Source organism: Symphalangus syndactylus, chromosome 8 (genome assembly GCF_028878055.3).
Source record: "Symphalangus syndactylus isolate Jambi chromosome 8, NHGRI_mSymSyn1-v2.1_pri, whole genome shotgun sequence".
NCBI classification, from domain to species: domain Eukaryota; kingdom Metazoa; phylum Chordata; class Mammalia; order Primates; family Hylobatidae; genus Symphalangus; species Symphalangus syndactylus.
In genome coordinates, this window is record NC_072430.2 from 61,079,807 (window position 1) to 61,099,126 (window position 19,320).

General features: G+C 38.0%; 1 protein-coding gene across 1 annotated transcript in view; it reads right to left on the reverse strand.

Moving 5' to 3' along the window:
• The window catches only part of PELI2 (pellino E3 ubiquitin protein ligase family member 2), a 181,571-nt gene that overhangs the window by 107,959 nt on the left and 54,292 nt on the right, over positions 1–19,320 (reverse strand). Inside the window, exon 2 of the mRNA XM_055289271.2 lies at positions 18,715–18,844. Coding sequence (XP_055145246.1) covers positions 18,715–18,844 — 130 coding nt within the window. The remainder of the gene's footprint in view (positions 1–18,714; positions 18,845–19,320) is intronic.

Below are 19,320 nucleotides of genomic sequence, written 5' to 3' on the forward strand. Positions count from 1 at the left end.
CTCGGCCCCTATAACCTCCATTTGTGTAGGGACCATGTTTGTTTTAACTCATCCTGTGCAAAGCCCAGGGCCTGGCACACAGCAGATGCTCAATCAACATTAATTAAATAAACAAAAAATTCTAATGGAAGAAAAATCTAAACACATAGAATAAAATACTTAAAGTATCTGAAAAAATGTTACATAAACCTTGAGATAGATAAGTACTTCTTATGCAAAACAAGAAACTTATAAACCTTAAGTGAGAAAATTCCAGATTTGATTATACCTAACTCAAGTATGAGATGAGACACCACGAACAAAGTTAAAAGATAAAGAAAATATATGCAACACATATAACAGATTCTACAAATTTAAAAAAAGAAGTCAAACAATACAATTCAAAAATAGGCAAGGAATTTAAATATCAGGTAGTTAAGAAATGTCAGGAAATTAACAGATTCCAATCTTACATCATATCGGCAAAAATTAAGATGAACGTTCCTAAAGTAAAAATATTTTTTAAAGACTATGATTTTAAAATGGTCCTACTGGCCATTTTTCAAATGGGCAGTATAATACAATCACAGTGCAGAGGGCAAGACAGCTTTGGCAAGAGAAAAGAATATACAAAAGCAAGAGGTTGCAGATTTTTTTCTTTCAGCCACATCTGTGATGGATCCACACAGAGTATGTCTGAAGCAGAGGATTACACATTTTCCAAAGCAAAGATTACCAAACCAGAAATAGTGATGTAATTACTGTCTCATCACCAGATATCAAAATATCAGAGACTAAAAGTTTTCTGTGGCTCAAATTACTCAGTAAACATAGACTTAGAAGGGCCTTCTCCAGAAATAAATGCCAGACACACTAGTTTCAGGGTTCACAATTTCACCGAAAAACCCCTCAAAACAAAAACAAAACAAAAACATGCTTTGGAAAGAAATAATCATCGTTATTTTAAGGGGAGGGGGATAGGGAGTTACTCCTAGGGAATATCTTCTCTCTAGCCTTTAAATTCATTTGGTATTAATCCTATTTATACAATGTAACCTCCACAATCCTAGAAATTGTACTTAAAAATCACAGTCATAACATTTTAACCATTTCTGTACTTACTGTAGTCATCTGTTGAGTAAAGAGTAAACACTTAATTGTACACCTCCTTCTCCACCCCACCCCCAGTAATGATAAACTGACATTTTGCAGTTAAATAAAAGTCACATCCTGCCAGCTGGGAATACACTTGCAGAGGCCATGCTCTCCTGTCCGGAGCACAGTCGCATGCTGCCTGACACCACACCTGCCAACCACGGCATGCGCACATGTGCAGCCTCTGAGAACGGGGCCCAAACTGCCAGCTGGGCAGATTAGGCTTTTTGACATCTGATTCACATTTAAACAACCAGAAGATCTCTGTAGAACCGCTCCAAAACCTAAGAAATGGTTTAATATGGACTAACACAGCCAAGGTAGGAAAGTTTCTCCGGATGAGGGGTTTGCAGTATTTGAACACAGAGAATGGCAGCATTTAGAGAAAAGGTATCCCCACCTGTTTCATTAGTGCCAATATTCATAAGTGAAAAGATCTCCACTGCCTCTAAAGCCTTTAGCTAAACTGCTGAAAGGCCTTCCACACAGCAATTCTGTTTTACGGCCATTAAAAGGCCCAACTAGCTTCAGAGCTGCCTCGGTGAACAGATGCTGTGGAAAGCTGCTTCAGCCTCAAACCAGCTGTGAGGGGAGGGGGTAGGACCACCCAGGGCTGCTCGCAGGAAGGGGAAGCTCCGCTCTCTCCTGGCAGTTCTGGTGTTTGTCTCTCCATGCCCATGTCCCTACTAGAAAATGAGAGAATGGCAAAATGGTGAGAAGCAGACATAAAGACACAACATGACAAGTAAACAGGGTGGAGACTGAGCCACAAGAGACTTCCAGAAGCATGCTTTTGAAGGGGGGTGGGGATCCCCTTTTAGAAGGATGGTTATAAAGAATACCAAAGAGAGATTCTCTTCATTCTCTAGACTTATTTAGCTTGCATGCATCCTTCCACCTGCACAGATGCCTAAAAACATTTCACTAACAGCTGTAGAAACAAAACATGTGTCAAGGAAAAGCATTAAATTAATGAGCATCTAGTTTACAGTTTTAGACTGAATTCTCATCAATGGGAAGTGAATTATCCCACATTCATTAGGGTCATCATTGCACACAGTGAATAATAGGATATTTTAATTTTGCACAGCTGGCTCTTGAATCCAAAGCATCAACACTCAGTCCTTATTTTCACTTACATAAAAGACAAGATCCTAAATGTACTAATCTTTTACAATTCCCCATTGACTGAATTTTGAGGCAGAGGAATGGGCACTGGTGGAAAGGAGGCTAGAAGCGTATGGGCCGGGGGAGGGGGGGCATTCTGTGAAAGACTTCATGTGCCAGTCTCTGGACATGGGGCTGCCTTATCCAGGGCTGCCTTATCCACTTACCACGGAGAATTATTCAAGCTTTTCAACGGGGTGAAGTGATGCCCCTGAGCAGACATGCTTCATGTGACGGAGAGAGGGTTCCACATTACCTTCAAAGTATATTCAGCACTTAAGTGTCACATCTTACAGGCATGAATATACTAAGGCCTGCAGTGAAGGGACCACTATCAGGGGCTCATCCATCAGTCCATTCACAAATGTCCACTGCAAATGTCCATGCTAGGGATGGCGACTGGTGAAGAAGCAGTTTCTGCAGGATCTGGGCACTCACTGGGGCAGTGGGGCCTGGTATTAAGGAAAGAAAACCTTAAGTGTGATGCAGCTTTCTCACTTAGATTGGACAGGGTAGGTAGTGAAGAGACCACAGCCAAACACAGGAAAGACAGAGGAGATTCAGAGGGCAACAGCAGTGCAGGGCCAGATGCTGAGGACAGGAACAGGGGCACCTGAGCCTGCAGGGAGAGAGGCAGACACATGCCGGGAAACATGCTGCCCTAGTGGGAAGTAAACTGTGTATTCATAGTCAGGGCCCCAGCTTCCAGGTAATAAAAGCATCTGACACTCAGCTGCGTTTTTATCCGTGCTTCCTATGACGTACAAGTCCACAAAGTTCAGAAACAATTACTAGATTTAAAAAAAGAACAAACTTGTAAAAGACTTATATCAACTTCTTAAGCCAAATTAAGACCCCCCAACAATGAAAAAATTAACAAGAGCTCAAGGCTCAAGCTAACTAGGCAATCCTAGAAAAGCCCTGTAACTCTAGCTCTCAGTTTTCACATTGGGAAAAGTGAACAGGAGGAATCAGAATCTTCCTAACATTCTAGGAAAATGGCATCATAACTGGGGCAAATTATATACTCCTTTATTTTGGCAAAAAAAGAGGCTGACTTCCCTTTAAAAATCTCACATTAACTTAAAACATTTTTTCTACATTAAAAATTCCAATTCTTTTATCAAAAGCGTGTTCTAAAAGTCAGAAACTTGATAAAATTTTAAAATATTGGTCATTAGCATATTTGAGATTAACTCATATGGATTTTTTAAACCTATAAACTGGTCAATGTAATTCAGTTGCATGTATCACTAGTGGAGATATTTGGCTGATTTAAATTATTTCAAGTCTATTTTGGTATGTATGACTACGTATTTGCTTGCAGCTTCTTCTCTTTTTCCTTTCCCATTGTCAGGTTTTAGGAAACAATATTTCTCTTCTGTCCAATCTCTGCTATTCCTTCTGCACGCCCTTCTCTCCCCCACTCCCCTGCATTTTTTTTATTCTATGAAATTAGCAATCATGGCCACAATCAGGGTTTCAGCAAAATAAATTCATTCTTGTCAAATCAGATAATGGGTTAAATTCAAGGAGGAGGTAGCTTCAACTGATTGAGGTAATAGAGAAAATCAGCATTTCTTCCAGCCCATACTCCCATCTGGGGGCATCTCACTACCCTCTGTCTTGGGCTGGGGATAGATGGTCTTGAAATGTGCCTCCAACTCTGGGAAGACAGAGGCTCAGAGGACTGAGACCAGCCTTTCTTAATCCAGAACAAAGATGGATTAACCCCATATTGAAAGTCAATTTGTAAGTCATTTCCCTCTATTTCCACAAAGCCTGATATAAAGCAATGGTTTCTGCTAAGCAGCACAGAATTACTGAAGGAAAAGGAACTTGTCGGAAGAGTCAGATATGCATTCACTTTGCCACACTGCCTGCCAGAGGATACAGCAATGCAGCTTTTTAAAATGAAGAATAATTTGTTAAGAAATTTTCTCACTTATTATTTCCCCTTAGGTCTCCATTCTGTGACATGGTGAAAAATAAGCAGAAAAGATGTACTATAATACCCAATGTTCTTACAAATAAAAACAGCAATATTGGTTAACATTTGTCGAGCATTTACAACACACCAGATGCCATTCTTAAAGATTTACATGTATTAACTCATTCATTCTAACCTACAAGTTAAGTAATATTATAGTCCCCAGCGTGAGAGATGAGAAAACTGAGGGTCAGAGTGGTTGTCACTTGGCCAAAGAAGAGTTAGAATTTCAATCCAGGGAATTTGACTTCAGAGCCTGTACTATTAACCGGATTCCATACTAACTAGAGTTTAAGAGTTTAAATCAGTAGCCCTCCAGGCGACATCCAGTAACGTCTGAAGACATCTTTTGGTAATCATATGAGGGCACAGGAGATACTACTGGTGTCAAGTGGGTACAGGCCATAGATGCTGCTAAACATCCTAAAAGGCACAGCATGGGCCCCACAACAAAGCTTATCCGGCCCAAACTGCCAATGGTGCTGAGGTGGAGAAACTCTCAACCTTTAATTAGAAATAATATTCCTAAACCTTTTCATAATGTTTCCCTCCTTTACCCCAGTTTAACATGACTCAACTTTAGAAAATGATGAACAGGGAATGTACACTGGAAAGGTATCAGTGTAACAAAAGACAAAATGTAAGACATTTCAGTAAATTGGTGCTAAAAACTTTATTCCATTTTTCAAAAACAACAGTACCTTCTCATTAATCAAAAATAAAAATCTTGGCCAAGTGCGGTGGCTCACGCCTGTAATCTCAGCACTTTGGGAGGCCGAGGCAGGTGGATCACTTGAGGTCAGCGGTTTGAGACCAGCCTGGCCAACATGGTGAAACCTGGTCTCTACTAAAAATACAAAAATTAGCTGGGCGTGGTGGCACGTGCCAGTAATTCCAGCTACTTGGGAGGCTGAGGCAGGAAAATCGCTTGACCCTGGGAGACAGAGGTTGCAGTGAGCCGAGATCACACCACTGCACTCCAGCCTGGGTGACACAGCGAGACTCTGTCTCAAAAATAAAAATAAAAATACAATATTTTCTTTAAAAAAAAACAAAAACAAAGGTAGTTAACTAGAGCAAAACTTAACAAAAACGATTTTGTATTATAGCTCAAGTAGAAAGTTCTCAAAATTACAGTTTAGGTTGCCAGATTTTGAAGTTGCAAGTAGCACAGCAACTTCACTAGAGGAATTTACACTGCCTCCGTCTCATCTCACAGGCTCAGAAGGTGGGCAAGGAATGGAAGGAGTTCCTCATGGGTACTAGCAACACCCTTCAGGCAAATACCCTTCTAGCAGCTGGCTGCAGACCACCTGATCTGAACCCGTTGCCCTTCTCCTTTTGAGGTGCCCAGGCAGGCAACCCTTCCACAGCAGTTACAGCCTTTGTGGCCTGGACTCCACCCGCCATCACTGTGTGGTTCATTGCTGCTGCCAGCCAGCCACACTGCATTTTCCCATCTGAGGATTCCACTCAAGTGTTAGGTAAAGATGAACTTTCACAAATGAGAAGAAAATATTTCAACCAATTTAACTGTAATACTAAAAACTTTCATCTGTCTCTGGTCAAAAGTTATTAAACTGCTTTGCACTTCATGAAATTAGACCTAAAAAGCAACAGATTCTAAGAGTCCTAGCTGGATGTTGCTCGTTCATTCCATCAGTTATGTGACCTTTCTTCTCTGGGTACCTGCCTATAAGAGTGGGTCCTGCTGTCCAGGACCTCGCAATCTGCTGGGAACACAGACTCGTCAGGACCAAGTCTAATGCAAGGCAGGGAAAGGGCACACTAGAGAACACCACTGATTTCACAAAAGCGGTGGCATCAGGGACTGTCACTCACCTTTCAGAATAAAATCCAAAGTTTACCATAAAATTAGAGTTCATCCTCCAAATATTCAATTCTGTAAAATCATTACTGTTTTAGCAGACTAACCAATTTTCTAAGTGAGGATACATTTTTACTTATGCAACAAATAACTACAATTCAAATTGCTGCAAGTTATAAATGTGACCACTGGTAGCTTTTATTGACTTCCATATTTTTTGACTTTACATCCTAAACTAAGATAGCTGACTTTTAAAAATACCTTTAATAATTTACAAAAACTTAACAGGTCTTAGTGTTATCAAAATGTTAAAGCATATTGGCTAACAGAAGGAATATTCACACAATGGAATATTATATAGCAATGAACAATTATGATATCCAACAGAGGTTATTTCACTCACAAATATAATGATACATGAAAGTAGTCAGCAACAAAAAGTCTATACTATAGATCCAATTGTATAAAATACCAAAACTAATCTGTGGTGTTTGGTCAGGATGGGGGTTATCTGCTACTGCTTGGGGGTGTGGGAGTAACTGGGAGCAAGGGGGTCTTTGAGGGTATTGATAATGTCCTGTTACTCAACTTGGGTACTGTAGAAGTGGGTGTGTTCACTTTATGAAAATTCATCAAACTCTACATGTATGTTTTGTGTACTTTAAAGAAAATCTTTTTAAAATAAAAAATGATGGGTAAGATCTATTTATCAGAATTCTCATTCTTCTGCATTTTAAGGGAACCAAATTTAATATTCATTCTACCTAACTTGTAAGACTTAATTATCAATGCTATTTTAGAAATTTTTAGAAATGACATTCTTCGATTTGTGACACTACAGTAAAATAATAAAATAATTTAATGCTGGGAAAAACTGCTGATGAATTGGTATGTCATGTTCATGATTTCAATCAAGTACTACAGAATGACTTGAAGAGACTTTTTAAAATCTAACTATTCATATGAAACCTCAATTTAGAGGTCCAACTCTAATTTGAAAAAAATACACAACTCTTTGTTCAAAATGCAAGAAATGAAACTAATGTTAGCAGACCAGAGAATGCAAAACTGATTTAGATCAGATGCATTTTCACATAAGAATGCCTTATCAAAATGTTGTAATTGGTAAGTACATTCTCCTGTGACGAAAGGCACTGGCTTTCAAAGTTAGTATATTCAACTAATTTAGAAACTGTTCATTGTTAAACCTTCACTGCTGTGATTTAAAAACAATAAAAAAGATACATTTAAATTGTAAAGAAAATCTATATTCAAATTATGATGATGCAGTTTTAATTTTTAATCTATCAATGCATTTTAGCTAAGTTTTTTATATAATTAAACTGCCAATAAGTAAGTACAAATGTTAGGTTTCATCATATCCTACACCTATGTATAACTTTTATAACAAGTCATTAATACTTCGCAGAGAAACCAGCATTAATATTAGCTAACATTAATCAACTGCTACAACGTAGTAGGCATATGATGCATTCCAGGTGTTTCCCACCCTGAGTCACTAGCTGGAGGCAGACTTTATCATTACCAGCAGGGACTTAAGGATTATACATTCCCAACCTGTGAACTCAGGCAGACGGCCATGAAACTTGCTTTAGCCGGTGCAACGAAAGCACGTCCCTTCCAGGCAGAAGCTTGAAGAGCTATGTTCTCTCTCTTACCTTGTCCTACATAATCTTTGAAGTATACATCAAGATGGAACCTCCATCAGCATGGGTTCCTGAATTTTCACAAGGAACACAGCCTCCAAGTTAACCCATGATGGACAAAAACTGAGTAGTAAACATGCTTTATTGCTGTCAACTCACTGAGATTTCAGAGTTGTTGCTGTACAATAACCTGGTCTCAACTGACTGATATAAATCCCTATTTTCTTTTATTTTCTTTGAGACAGAGTTTCGTTCTGTCACCCAGGCTGGAGTGCAGTGGCGAGATCTTGACTCACTGCAACCTCCGCCACCCGGGATCAAGCTGTCTCCTGTTTCAGCCTCCCCAGTAGCTGGGACTACAGGCACAGGCCACCACACCTGGCTAATTTTTGTATTTTTAGTAGAGATGGGGTTTCCCCATATTAGTCGGGCTGGTCTCGAACTCCTGACCTCAGGTGATCCACCTGCCTCAGCCTTCTAAAGTGCTGGGATTACAGACATGAGCCACTGCGCCCAGCCTAAATCCCTATTTTATAAAGTGAAAGATGAGACACAAAAAGGCATTTTTTTGCCCAAGAGCCTACAGATATTAAACAGGGAAAGTAAACATTCAAAAAATCTACATCTGAAAGCCCACACTTTCACTCAATTCTGCTTTTCATAATTTAAAAAATATATAATCAACCATTACATCTTAAAACTCTCAAAAACAAATGCTATGCCTGAAATCAGAAGGAAAAAAGACCAGAGATACACACAAGTTTTTATGCAAAGCTGCTTATCATGATGCTATTTATAATAGAAAAATTTAGAAACGACAACAGAAGGGTTAAATTTTAATGTTAATACATTATGTTAATACACTGAATACATTAACATATGTATGCAGTGGCTAAAAACCAAGTTTTCAATGGTCATTTAACGATACAGGGAAATGTCATAACATAAGAGATGGAAAAAAGGATAGAAAGCAATATTCATAGTATAATCCCAAGATTCCAGAACTAACCTGAACAAAATTTACCAAGCATACCTGATACGTAAACTGATCTTTGCATGTGCCTGTGGGTTTGCAGAATATCAATCCATTAGTCATTGACCCATTAGAACCAGTGACTGTCCCAAAGCAGGTCACACTATTTGGTTACTCATTCAACAAAGTGTGCTTGGCAATGGGAGTAGAGAACTGAAAGATAGTATCTGCCTTCAAGGAGCCTGCCGTTCAGGAAGACACGAGAAGTCAGCCAACTCCAATGCCGCGTCAGAGCACTTGTGGGGATTTACAAGAGGCACTCTAGGAGTTCACAAAAAAACTTCTCACTGAGGCTGGGAGTGAGGGGAGACGTCCAAGGAGGAAATGGCAGCTGGGCCAACTTTTCCGAATACTGATATTGAGGGCTAGTATACCAGGCTGAAGAACATCCTAGGCAACCACAACACCCCCTGCGAAGGTCCAAAGGCGAGAGAAATCGTGGCCACCTGCGGAGCACAGAGAAGAGTATGGCAGTCCTGCAGGGCTCACCTGGCAACAGAATGAGCACAGTGTGAACCAGAAGCGAGCTGCCTGAGAGCTCCCAAACCTAGGCTGCCCTCCATCACCTCTAACTTCAATAAAACAAAACCAAAGCTTCCTGAAGCCACTCATTCGTGCCTCCCCTGGAACATGGTTATGATCAATAAAGAGCTTATAAATAGGTATCTCTGTGAAGTCAGCAATGGGAGGACTTCAAAGAGGATAAAGTACTTTTTCAGAAAATTTAAGGCCAATCAGGCACTTTAACATGAAAAGCAAAAGGTGTAACAAAACAGGCCACAACCATTCCAAGTCGGCCACTGGTACCTCAATGACCCTCCCTTGCAGTCTGTGACTTCTTTTCAGCGATACAGAACTTATCCTGATATAATCTCCACTACAAGCGGTCATAACTACCCCTAAAATCAAACTACTTACAGTCAAGCCTCCACTATTTTTGCTTTTGTAGAAAAGGTTCTTTCTACAGAGCACCTGATTTTAGACTGATGGCTTATCCTAACACTGATACTTACATAAGGTACAAACTTGTCCCTTGTAGGTCTACAAAGAAACTTCCATTTTTACTGGCAAATATCATATTCACTTATTTTAGGGTTGCAGCATTCTAGTTTGGAGATGAATAAATTTCCCAATTCACACTATAGAAATGTGGAAAAATGAGGAGCAGAACCCAGCTTTGGTTTTATCCTTCAGAATATTTTCTACCTGCCATCTGCAGCAACAGACCAACATTCTTGGGTCCTGGGTAGCACACCTGGCTTAGTGACTTAGGTCATCATACTGAGCTTCCCTGAACTTTTTAAGTCCTTCATTTGTAAAATGAGCAGTCAGTTTGAATAAAGTTCCTTCCAACTTTAATGCTCCACGTTTGTTTTTTTAAGTTGCAGCAAAAGATTCTTTTCCTCCGTGAAAAGATGGGTTGCAAGTGCCTGAATCAGGGTCATAATTCAAATAAGTTTGAGTAGAAGCATAATTATAAATGCAGATACAACTATTCTTTCCACACTGACATGTTAAAAGCAACTCTATTAAAATTATGCTTTAAGGACAATACAAATTAAATTATTTTTCCAACAAATACATGCATCAAGTCAAAATTATAATTACTGTATATCAGTAATGCAGATAATTACACAGATAATTAAGTTACTGAGTGCTAGAGTCAAGCTTTCCTGCTCTAATGCTCTCCATCCAAAAGAATTTTAAAAGAAACAAAAAACCTCATTCCCTGCCTCTCAATTCTTTCATCTCTTCCCCAACCTTTCATTTCTCCCACCACAAGATTAAGAGCTGCTCAGTAATGTGAGGTATTTTGTATTTGATTTTCCATAAAATAGTATGTATAAGTTTTCTCTTGTGGTTATAACAAATTACCACAAAACTTAGCAGCTAAAAACAACACTAATTTATTATCTCACAGATCTGTTTGCCAGAAGTTCAGCAGGCTTGGCTGATTTCTCTGTCTGAGTCTCACAAGGCCAAAATCAAGGGGCTGACAGGGCAGCATCTATGGAGGTTCTAGGGAATAATCTGTTTTCAGGGACATTCAGAGACCTGGCAGGATTGAGTTCCATGTGATTATAGGACTGAAGCCCTTGTTTCCTTGCTGGACAGCTGCCAGGGCTGTTCTCAGCTTCTAGAAGCCACCTGCACTCCTTGGCTCATGGTCCCCTCTTCATCTTCAGATCCAGAAGCAGGAGGTGGAGTCCCTCTCATGCTCTAAATCTCTCCTGCTCCTTCTTCCCTCACATCTCATGAGTCTTCTCCATTCCCCTTTCACTATTAAGGACCCTTGTGATTACAATGGGCCCACCCAGATAATCCAGGATAATCTCCCTAAGTTTCATGACCTTAATTCCACCTGCAAAAACCCTTTTGCCATGTAAGGTAATATATTCACAGATTCCAGTGATTAATGTATGAGCATCTTGGGAGAATGGGGACAGAAATTATTCTGCCAACCATACAATACATGCAAGAAAAAAGAGACAAATGTCCCTCTTTGCTAGAAAACAATGAATAATTCTACCCAGACCACACAGCAAAGCAGCCATTTATGTTAAGTATCAACACATACACACAAAATTAGTTGTTGATGCTTGAAAAGATGAAACTACATATGCTAGAAAAAAAAATACAGAAAAACAAAAATGTCAGTGTCAAACTAGATTAATTGCTGAAACTAACAAAAATGTGATATAATGAAGCAACCCTAATGAAGCAACTCTTCTACTTTCTTGAAGTATTCAGTGGACATTGCAAATCATACCTCAAATTTTAATTTTAAACATACTACATCTTAAAACCTACTTTAAACACTCTTACACAAATCTGTATAAAGAAATGATGATAAGTAGGTATGCTGCTTCAGATTTTAAATCAGTGAAAGTAACACTGCCTGGCTTAAATACAGCAGCAAAAAGCTCCACATTTTACTTAGGTGATTTGAAAGAAAATGTATTTAAATAAGAGAGCCTAATGTTTGCTTTGTGAGTAACAGAAGTAAAAAACTAAACCAAAAATTAGAAGGGAAAAGAACAGCTCACAAATTACTATACTTACATTATTTGCAACGACAGAATTACCAAAAGAACTACATAAAAACATAAAAGTATTGATTAATCAAATTTTACAGAAAAGTACTGATTAGTCAAAATTTATGGAAATGTAATAGAGGGTTAGTAACAGCCAATTCTTGATCTAAAACTCACTCTATGTAAAACATATAATAGGATAATCACCTAATCACAGATATATTTGTTAAAGTTATTCGTGTCAGGAGTGTTATTATTTAACAACCAGCCTTTTAATAAAAAATTAACCATATAAATAAAAAATTTTAAAATATTCCATTTATTCTCTAAATAATATGAATTACACATTTTATGAAACCGTATCGCAGGTGAAGTAAGTTCTAACAGCAACCATTCATCAAATCATTCGACTCATTTCCAAGTCATCTGTTAATTGTTACAAATTACTGCTATGATCTTTTTATTTGATGTATCTGTCACAAGCTAAGCAATATATGAGCTGTGATTGATATAAGAAACCAAATTCTTCCAATAATTTCCCCCATTTAATTTAAGGACAATGGGCAAACCAAGTCTTAATATATGCAGATTTTCCCATCACATAATACTGCTCATAGTAAATCTTCCATTACCTTCTACTGAACTAATATTAATTAAATTCTATTTTTTTCCAGCCGTAATAATATTGAGATTGTATATTCACTATTTCTATTGCCATCCAAGGCTTATGAAAATCCCTTATTTATTGGATTGTTCTGTTTAATTTCTGGCTTAATTATACAAAATTTTGTTTGCCTTCAATCTATGGTGCTTTGAAAACAACAATTAGCCAAGTTCTCAGAATCAATAAATTAAAAGGATGTTATTAAAATTTAATTGTATTCCTTAGATTTGTCACCAAATAAGTTCATTTTCTTTTAATTTGCCAGGCAAAGTAAGAGTTTTTCCCTTGGAGTTAATATTTTGTTTCATTTCAAATTTGTTTGTTCCTCTAATACCTTCTTCTCCATCACAGTTTCCTGTATTTGGTTTATATGTTCTATCACTTAGTATTTGTCAAATAAATCTGCCCATTTTAATAATTAAAATTTTTCTTTTTTCTAAAACCATGGAAAAAATTCACATTGGTTAGTATATCATGTAATAGAGCCAAACTGCTAAAAAAAAATTGTCCAAATGCTATTTTAACAATGTCCATTAACATGAATATTCCCATCTTTGGCTGACCGTTAAAGGTCCAAACAGTTATCTCAATTCCAAGGTCTCAAATATGTTATTTCATTCTCTAGTATTTATTTGATATAAGATAAATACAAAATGTCCAAAAAAAAGTTAAGTTGTGTACTTGGCTTATCTTCCTACTGCATCATCCAGAGATAACCAAATATAAGTGAGACAGCATCAAATGAAAACACCTGAAAGTTTTTCTAGAATTTCAGCTAAGACAACTTTTTCTCCCTAACACTATACTTGCACCATCTGTGAAACATTCACAAGGTTTTCATGTAAATATTTCTCATTGAAACCATTTTTCTTGAGTATGACTAATAAAGTTTAATATATTTCAGATGTTGCTCCTTCCAGCTCCATGAAATCAATAAAAACCATCACACTATCTTTGAAGTCTTGAATATTGCATTTTAAGTAAATTATTAAAACACTTCTATGTGAAATTGTTGGCGCTCTGTCAATAATGACTGAAATTTTACTGCCCTGATTTATAAGTTCTCCAAAATGCACTTTTGCATCTCAGTAGATACATGTTTTGCAACGATCAGGACCATAAACCTAAACTTCCATGCTACATTCACATAAAAACAATTCTTGAAGTCCTAATACTTTATGTCAGAAAATTATTTTAAACTATACAGTATATTATATTGATACTTCATAATTTTTTTTCCTTTGCCTTGTCAAAACTCTCAGATAAAATGTTTTTGGATGTTGTTATTTCAATTTTTTGGAAACTGATTTATGTTTATTATTTTTTGTTGAAATAAATCAAATTGTTCTTGATTCTAGACCTACAAATTATTTGTTTCAGGTTTATATTGCTGCATAGTATTAAAGATATTCTTGGCTGTGTTTTATTACTGTTATTGTTTTCTTCTCTCAGAGATTCAGAATATTCATGTTTATGACATCTAAAAAAAGAAAACGTATCCAAACTTCATTGCCTCTTTATTTAAAATAAAATACTCAACAAATTAATTCTTGAACTTCTAAGTATGAAACACCACACACGACTAATCCAAGAGTTATAATGCAGTAACAATGAAAGAAACCAAAGAAAGACCTATTTAAAACTCAGTTATTTAAAAGCAGGAGCAATGAGAAAGTCTGAGGCTGATGATAAGCTGATGACTCTCCCGAAGCACCGAGGCCCCAGCTCCATCACGAACGTGCAGGAGATCAATGCCACTCACTGCCATGAGACACAGGCTCCGCAGACAGACAGTGAGCGCTTCCAAAGTGGACCCCAGCACATCCTACAAAATCAGCTGGGATGAATGAGTTCATGTTGAAAATTATATTGTTAGTTTTACCACTTCTCATGGTTCCTGTTGTATTATTCATCAACTGATAAGAAAGTGTTTCAATATTTTATCAACCAATAGAGCCACAGCAGCCCAAACACGGTGAAGAGCAGCCTGGTTGTAGCAATGACATTAAATGGCCCTCATGTTTCTCTAAACTATCAAAGACCACTAATATTTTCCATTCGGAAACAGGCCAGCTGGAATAAAGTGATTTTCAGTTACTTTTTAAAAGTAAAAATACCCAAAAAAGGACATTTCAATAAAGCATAATCTGAGAAGGGAAAACCATTATGAAGAGTTTTCCATAGTAATGTTGCTAAATTTAAAACATGCAGCTAACAAAATATTTCCTATCAGGCACCAGTATACACACCGTCACCACCACCACCACCACCATCATACTATTTACTGGTTAAGTAAGAGCAAAACAGTTGTCCCATATCATAAAAAAGTAAATGAACACATAAACTGACTTGAATTCTCAGTCACATCATGTCACTCCCTCTGCTTCACACCCTTCAATATTTCCCCTTATATAAAAATCCAAATTTTCCAGCCAGACCCACAAGACCCCTGGATCTCTGCTCTTTTGGTCAACTCCTCTCTCCTCTCCAGCTCACAGCTGTCACAACACTTTTTTAGAGGCCCTTCCTTGCACCTTGTGTAAACTCTGTGCCCCCTTCCTCTTAGCGCTTTCCACAATGCACAGTTGAATGTATAGCCTATGATTCTTTCTCGTTTGCCTACTCACTCGACATTTAGCTCCATGCGGATGTGTTTGTTCACAGCAGAATATCCAATACCTGGCATGATGCCTGGCCATGGAAGGTGCTGAATAAATATTTGTTGAATAAATGGATGGGTGAATAAATTGCTAAAAGCCCTATGCCCATGCAACAGAATGGCCAGAAATAAAACAGGACTTTTGATTAAAAAAAAAAAAAAAAAACACACGTACATTACATAATCAGAGAAATACCTGAGTATTATTCTAAGAGCAAATACATACATGAATAAACATTACACAAATAGAGATTACACAACAGTAGCACACACTTGCCATCCTCATTTGACTTAGCCCGGATATAGACATGCGTGGAAAACTAAGAGGTCCTGGTCCTGTTTCCCAGCTGCCATGACCACCAGCAAAGGGATATCCCTGTTCTGCCCCCAGAATGTGGGCAGAGGGAATGATTGTAGTGGAGGGAAGAAACAAGACAGCCAAAAGGCAAAGAGCTTAAATCCTAGCAATGAATAACCACACCTACCCTTCTAGGTCCCACTTTCCCAACTCCAATCAAAGATGAACTTTCATTACCAATACTGCAGCATCAAAAATCTAAGGGTACACAAACCACTGTCATTTCAGGCCAGTGTCTGCCAAGTACCATGACATTTACTGGCATTCTTAAGGGCCATGGGGTGACTAACAAAAACAAAAAAAGTCCATTAGGGTCAGGAAGGGCTGAGAGCCAGAGACACGGGAAGAGGGATACCTATAGAGCCCAGAGAAAGAGAATCTGGAGTGGAATTAAGACATACCTGGAGAGGCCAAGTGGGCCAATAATCGTGGCAAACAGAGACAGACTAATGGGCTGGATATCTTGATAAGAGATAAGGAAGTATATCCAGAAATAGAATGAACTGGAGATAATTCTCATTTCCAAGTGACAACGGGCTGTAAGGGGCACTATATCAGTGGGGAAAGTGGAAGAGAAACTGAAAGAGTTGAAGTACTACAAGCCATAGATGCTACAGGGTCAGGGAGAAAGAGACTCGGGGGTAGGTACTGAGTCACTGAAATATGTTCCACAAACATGAGATGGAAAAAATAACAAAAGAGTGCATTCATTGAAAATTAGATTCAGTTAAAGCCAGGAAGTGGGAGGGGTATCTGAAGAAAAGGTTAAACATGTAAAGGGCTGAGTTCACAACAGGCTGGAGCTCCAAGGTAGAAGGTGCCAACAGAGCAGACCCAGCAGTAGCAATGGCCAGGCACAGCTGGCAGAGATGAGAGTTTGACAGGGAGCAGGAGTAAGGGGCGGAAGAGGTAGATGTGGGGCTCTGAGGTAGAAGGTGCCAACAGAGCAAACCAAGCAGCAGGAGTGGCCGGGTACAGCTGGCCAGGATGAGAGTTTGAGAGTCTGAAAGGCAACATGGGGTGGCTGATCTGCTCACAATAAATATGTCTGGTCTTAGTTTGCCCATCTCCCTTGGTCATAGTTCAGTGACCCAGGGGAGACCTATCAGATTCTCTCTCTTGAAAATGTAAAACCTTTAAAAGAGATAGAAGCTGGTTGGAGGAAAGCCACGATCTAACACTCCTGAAAAAATATCCACGTGCACTCCTGCTGATACTCCAGTTCACCTCTCTCTCAAACCTGGTTACTCAACTTTTCCCTGATTCTGAGGGCTAGCCTATAATAATTTCTCCTACTTTCATCTGTTATCTTAGCCAGAATAATTTCTATTGTTATAACCAAAGTATATTTTCTAATTCAACAGAGCTCCTGCTTGATGCCAATTTACTCAGTTTCTAATGAGTAAACAGAGGCCCTGAGAATATATTTTTCCCAGATTATAGAATATAGAGGGTCAAGACCAAAACCCAATCTGCCCTACTTTTAGTACGGTGGGTAATATTTTTAAACACAGACTTAGACGACAATTATCAAAAGATTAATAATCTAAATAACTTGAAGTAAAATCTAGGTATAAAAGTAAAACATAAAAGGCTAAAATGGGAGGAGATGGCCGTGGCTAAAGAATAAAGAAGAGATACTTTTCTCTCAATAGTTGCAAATTTTCATATTCTATCACAACATGAAGTATGAGTAATCAAAGCAAGACTTCTATACATTTTTTTAAACGTCAGCCATTGTATTAATATGAACCCAAGATTTTAAAAAAGAGGAACGAAAAAAAAATGTCAATAAACAGACAAAATTATAAGGACCACAGCTAAATAACAGAACATTTCTGGCACTCATCACACGCTTAAAAACGTCTGTTTTGGTATCGTTCTTCACCACATATTTTTGGAGTATAAAATGTTTCTCCTATTTCCTTGACCTCTTAAGATTCTGTTGCTATTTTACCACTTCCTTTCCTCAGAATCTTCGTAAAGTTGGATTTCCTTTGTTTTCCTTATAAAATGTTCTTTCCACCTAAAAATGTTTAGCTTATTTCTCTTTTTCTAGCTCTGGCTTATCTACTAAATATTAATCTTTTTTGTTTCCTTGGTGTTTGATATTTTCTTATCTACTCATCCCCTCATTAATACAAGATCATTTCAATTGGCACCTCCTAACAAATTCTTTCAATGGCACTGTTTCAGAAATAGGAGCTTTTTAAAAATAAAAACATTAACAAAGGTGATCTATGTTTACATTGCATATAAATATCACACATGCTTCCATGAAGCCATTCCTTTTTCTTCCAAAAGTGGGTTTTCAGGAAAAATGGAAATCAAGACTCTCATTTATATGCCAGGTGGTCCAAACTCATGATCAACAGGTATAGCCAGTAGCCCCATATGAAATGCTTCATGTAAATATATTTTATAGAAAATAAGACTATGTATTAAGGAATTTATTTAATTAAAGAAACACTGTAATAAATCTACTATGTAACATATATCAATTGCAATAAAAACTCAGATTTTTTCCTTGACTTATAGATCAGAAAACAAATAAAATAACCAGTTTTTTTAATTAGCATTTTATTCACTTCAAAATTATGAGAAAAAAATATGTATAGTCGGCCTCTTTTATCACTTGGTCATGTATACTTTTCGTCCTTCTAAGAGCCACACAAATTCAATTCCATGTACATATAGATTATGTAAAACCACCTACTACACTCAATTAACAGAAGAAAAATAAATCATGAGGTTTATACCCAGATTTAAAACAAAAACTCTTTAGGATAAAGAACATCACGTTTCAACTACATCTATTCCAAATTAATAAATGCTAGCTGCTTTGGTATCCTAAAGCAGTGCTTCCTATAGGACAGATTTTACCTGCCCAGCCCTCCCCAGGAGACAGGCTGCAGTGTCTTGAGACATTTTTGGTGATTAACAACTGTGGGGAGCAAGAATGCAGGGGTGCTACCAGCACTTAGCGGGTCAAGGCCAGGGAAGCTGCTAAACACCCTACAATGCACAGCACGGCCCCTCACAACAAAGCATTATCCATCCTTAAATGGTCTGAGAGACTGTCCTACATGAAAAGACGAAAGGAAAGACAGCAGTGGACAAGGAGTATCTGTGAGTCACTGTTTGCCAGCACCCTCCCAACTCTTGACAGACCCACCTACCTTGGACGCCTGGGGCGTGGATATCACATGGACGGTGCTGGGTTTGACACCATTTGCCTTGGGCCGCTTGTAGAGGGCAAATCTACTTTTTCTCCGTCCTCTATCTCCATTGGGTAAAGCACCATTGTACCTAGAAACAAAGAGGAAAGAGTTCATCTAGCTGCAGATTTTTCAAGTTTTAAACATAAAAGTTAGAGGTATTGAATAAGGGAAAAGACAGGAATGGTCATAAAAGAATTGCCCACTAAACACTCCACAAAAGGAAAGGGTTGCAACACAGACCTCGGCTGTAATGAAATTCAAATCACTTCTAGGAACTTAATTTAAGAGTGATGTACAAGTAATTATAGGTTTCCTATTTTATAAAGTCAGACTCTTCAAATCTTTTTGGAAAGAGGCAGAGTATAAATAAGCAAATGAGTATTCTGCAGAGGCCATATTAGGGCTGGCTAAATTCAACTAGCACCATTCTAATAGACCCCAGAGATACATTTGAGAAATATTTTTAAATGAACTAGTTAGAAAATAGCATACTAATTAAACCTCATCTCTCACTTTCAAACCATGTTAACGTTGTCTGCAGGATCTTTATTTGTAAGACAACCA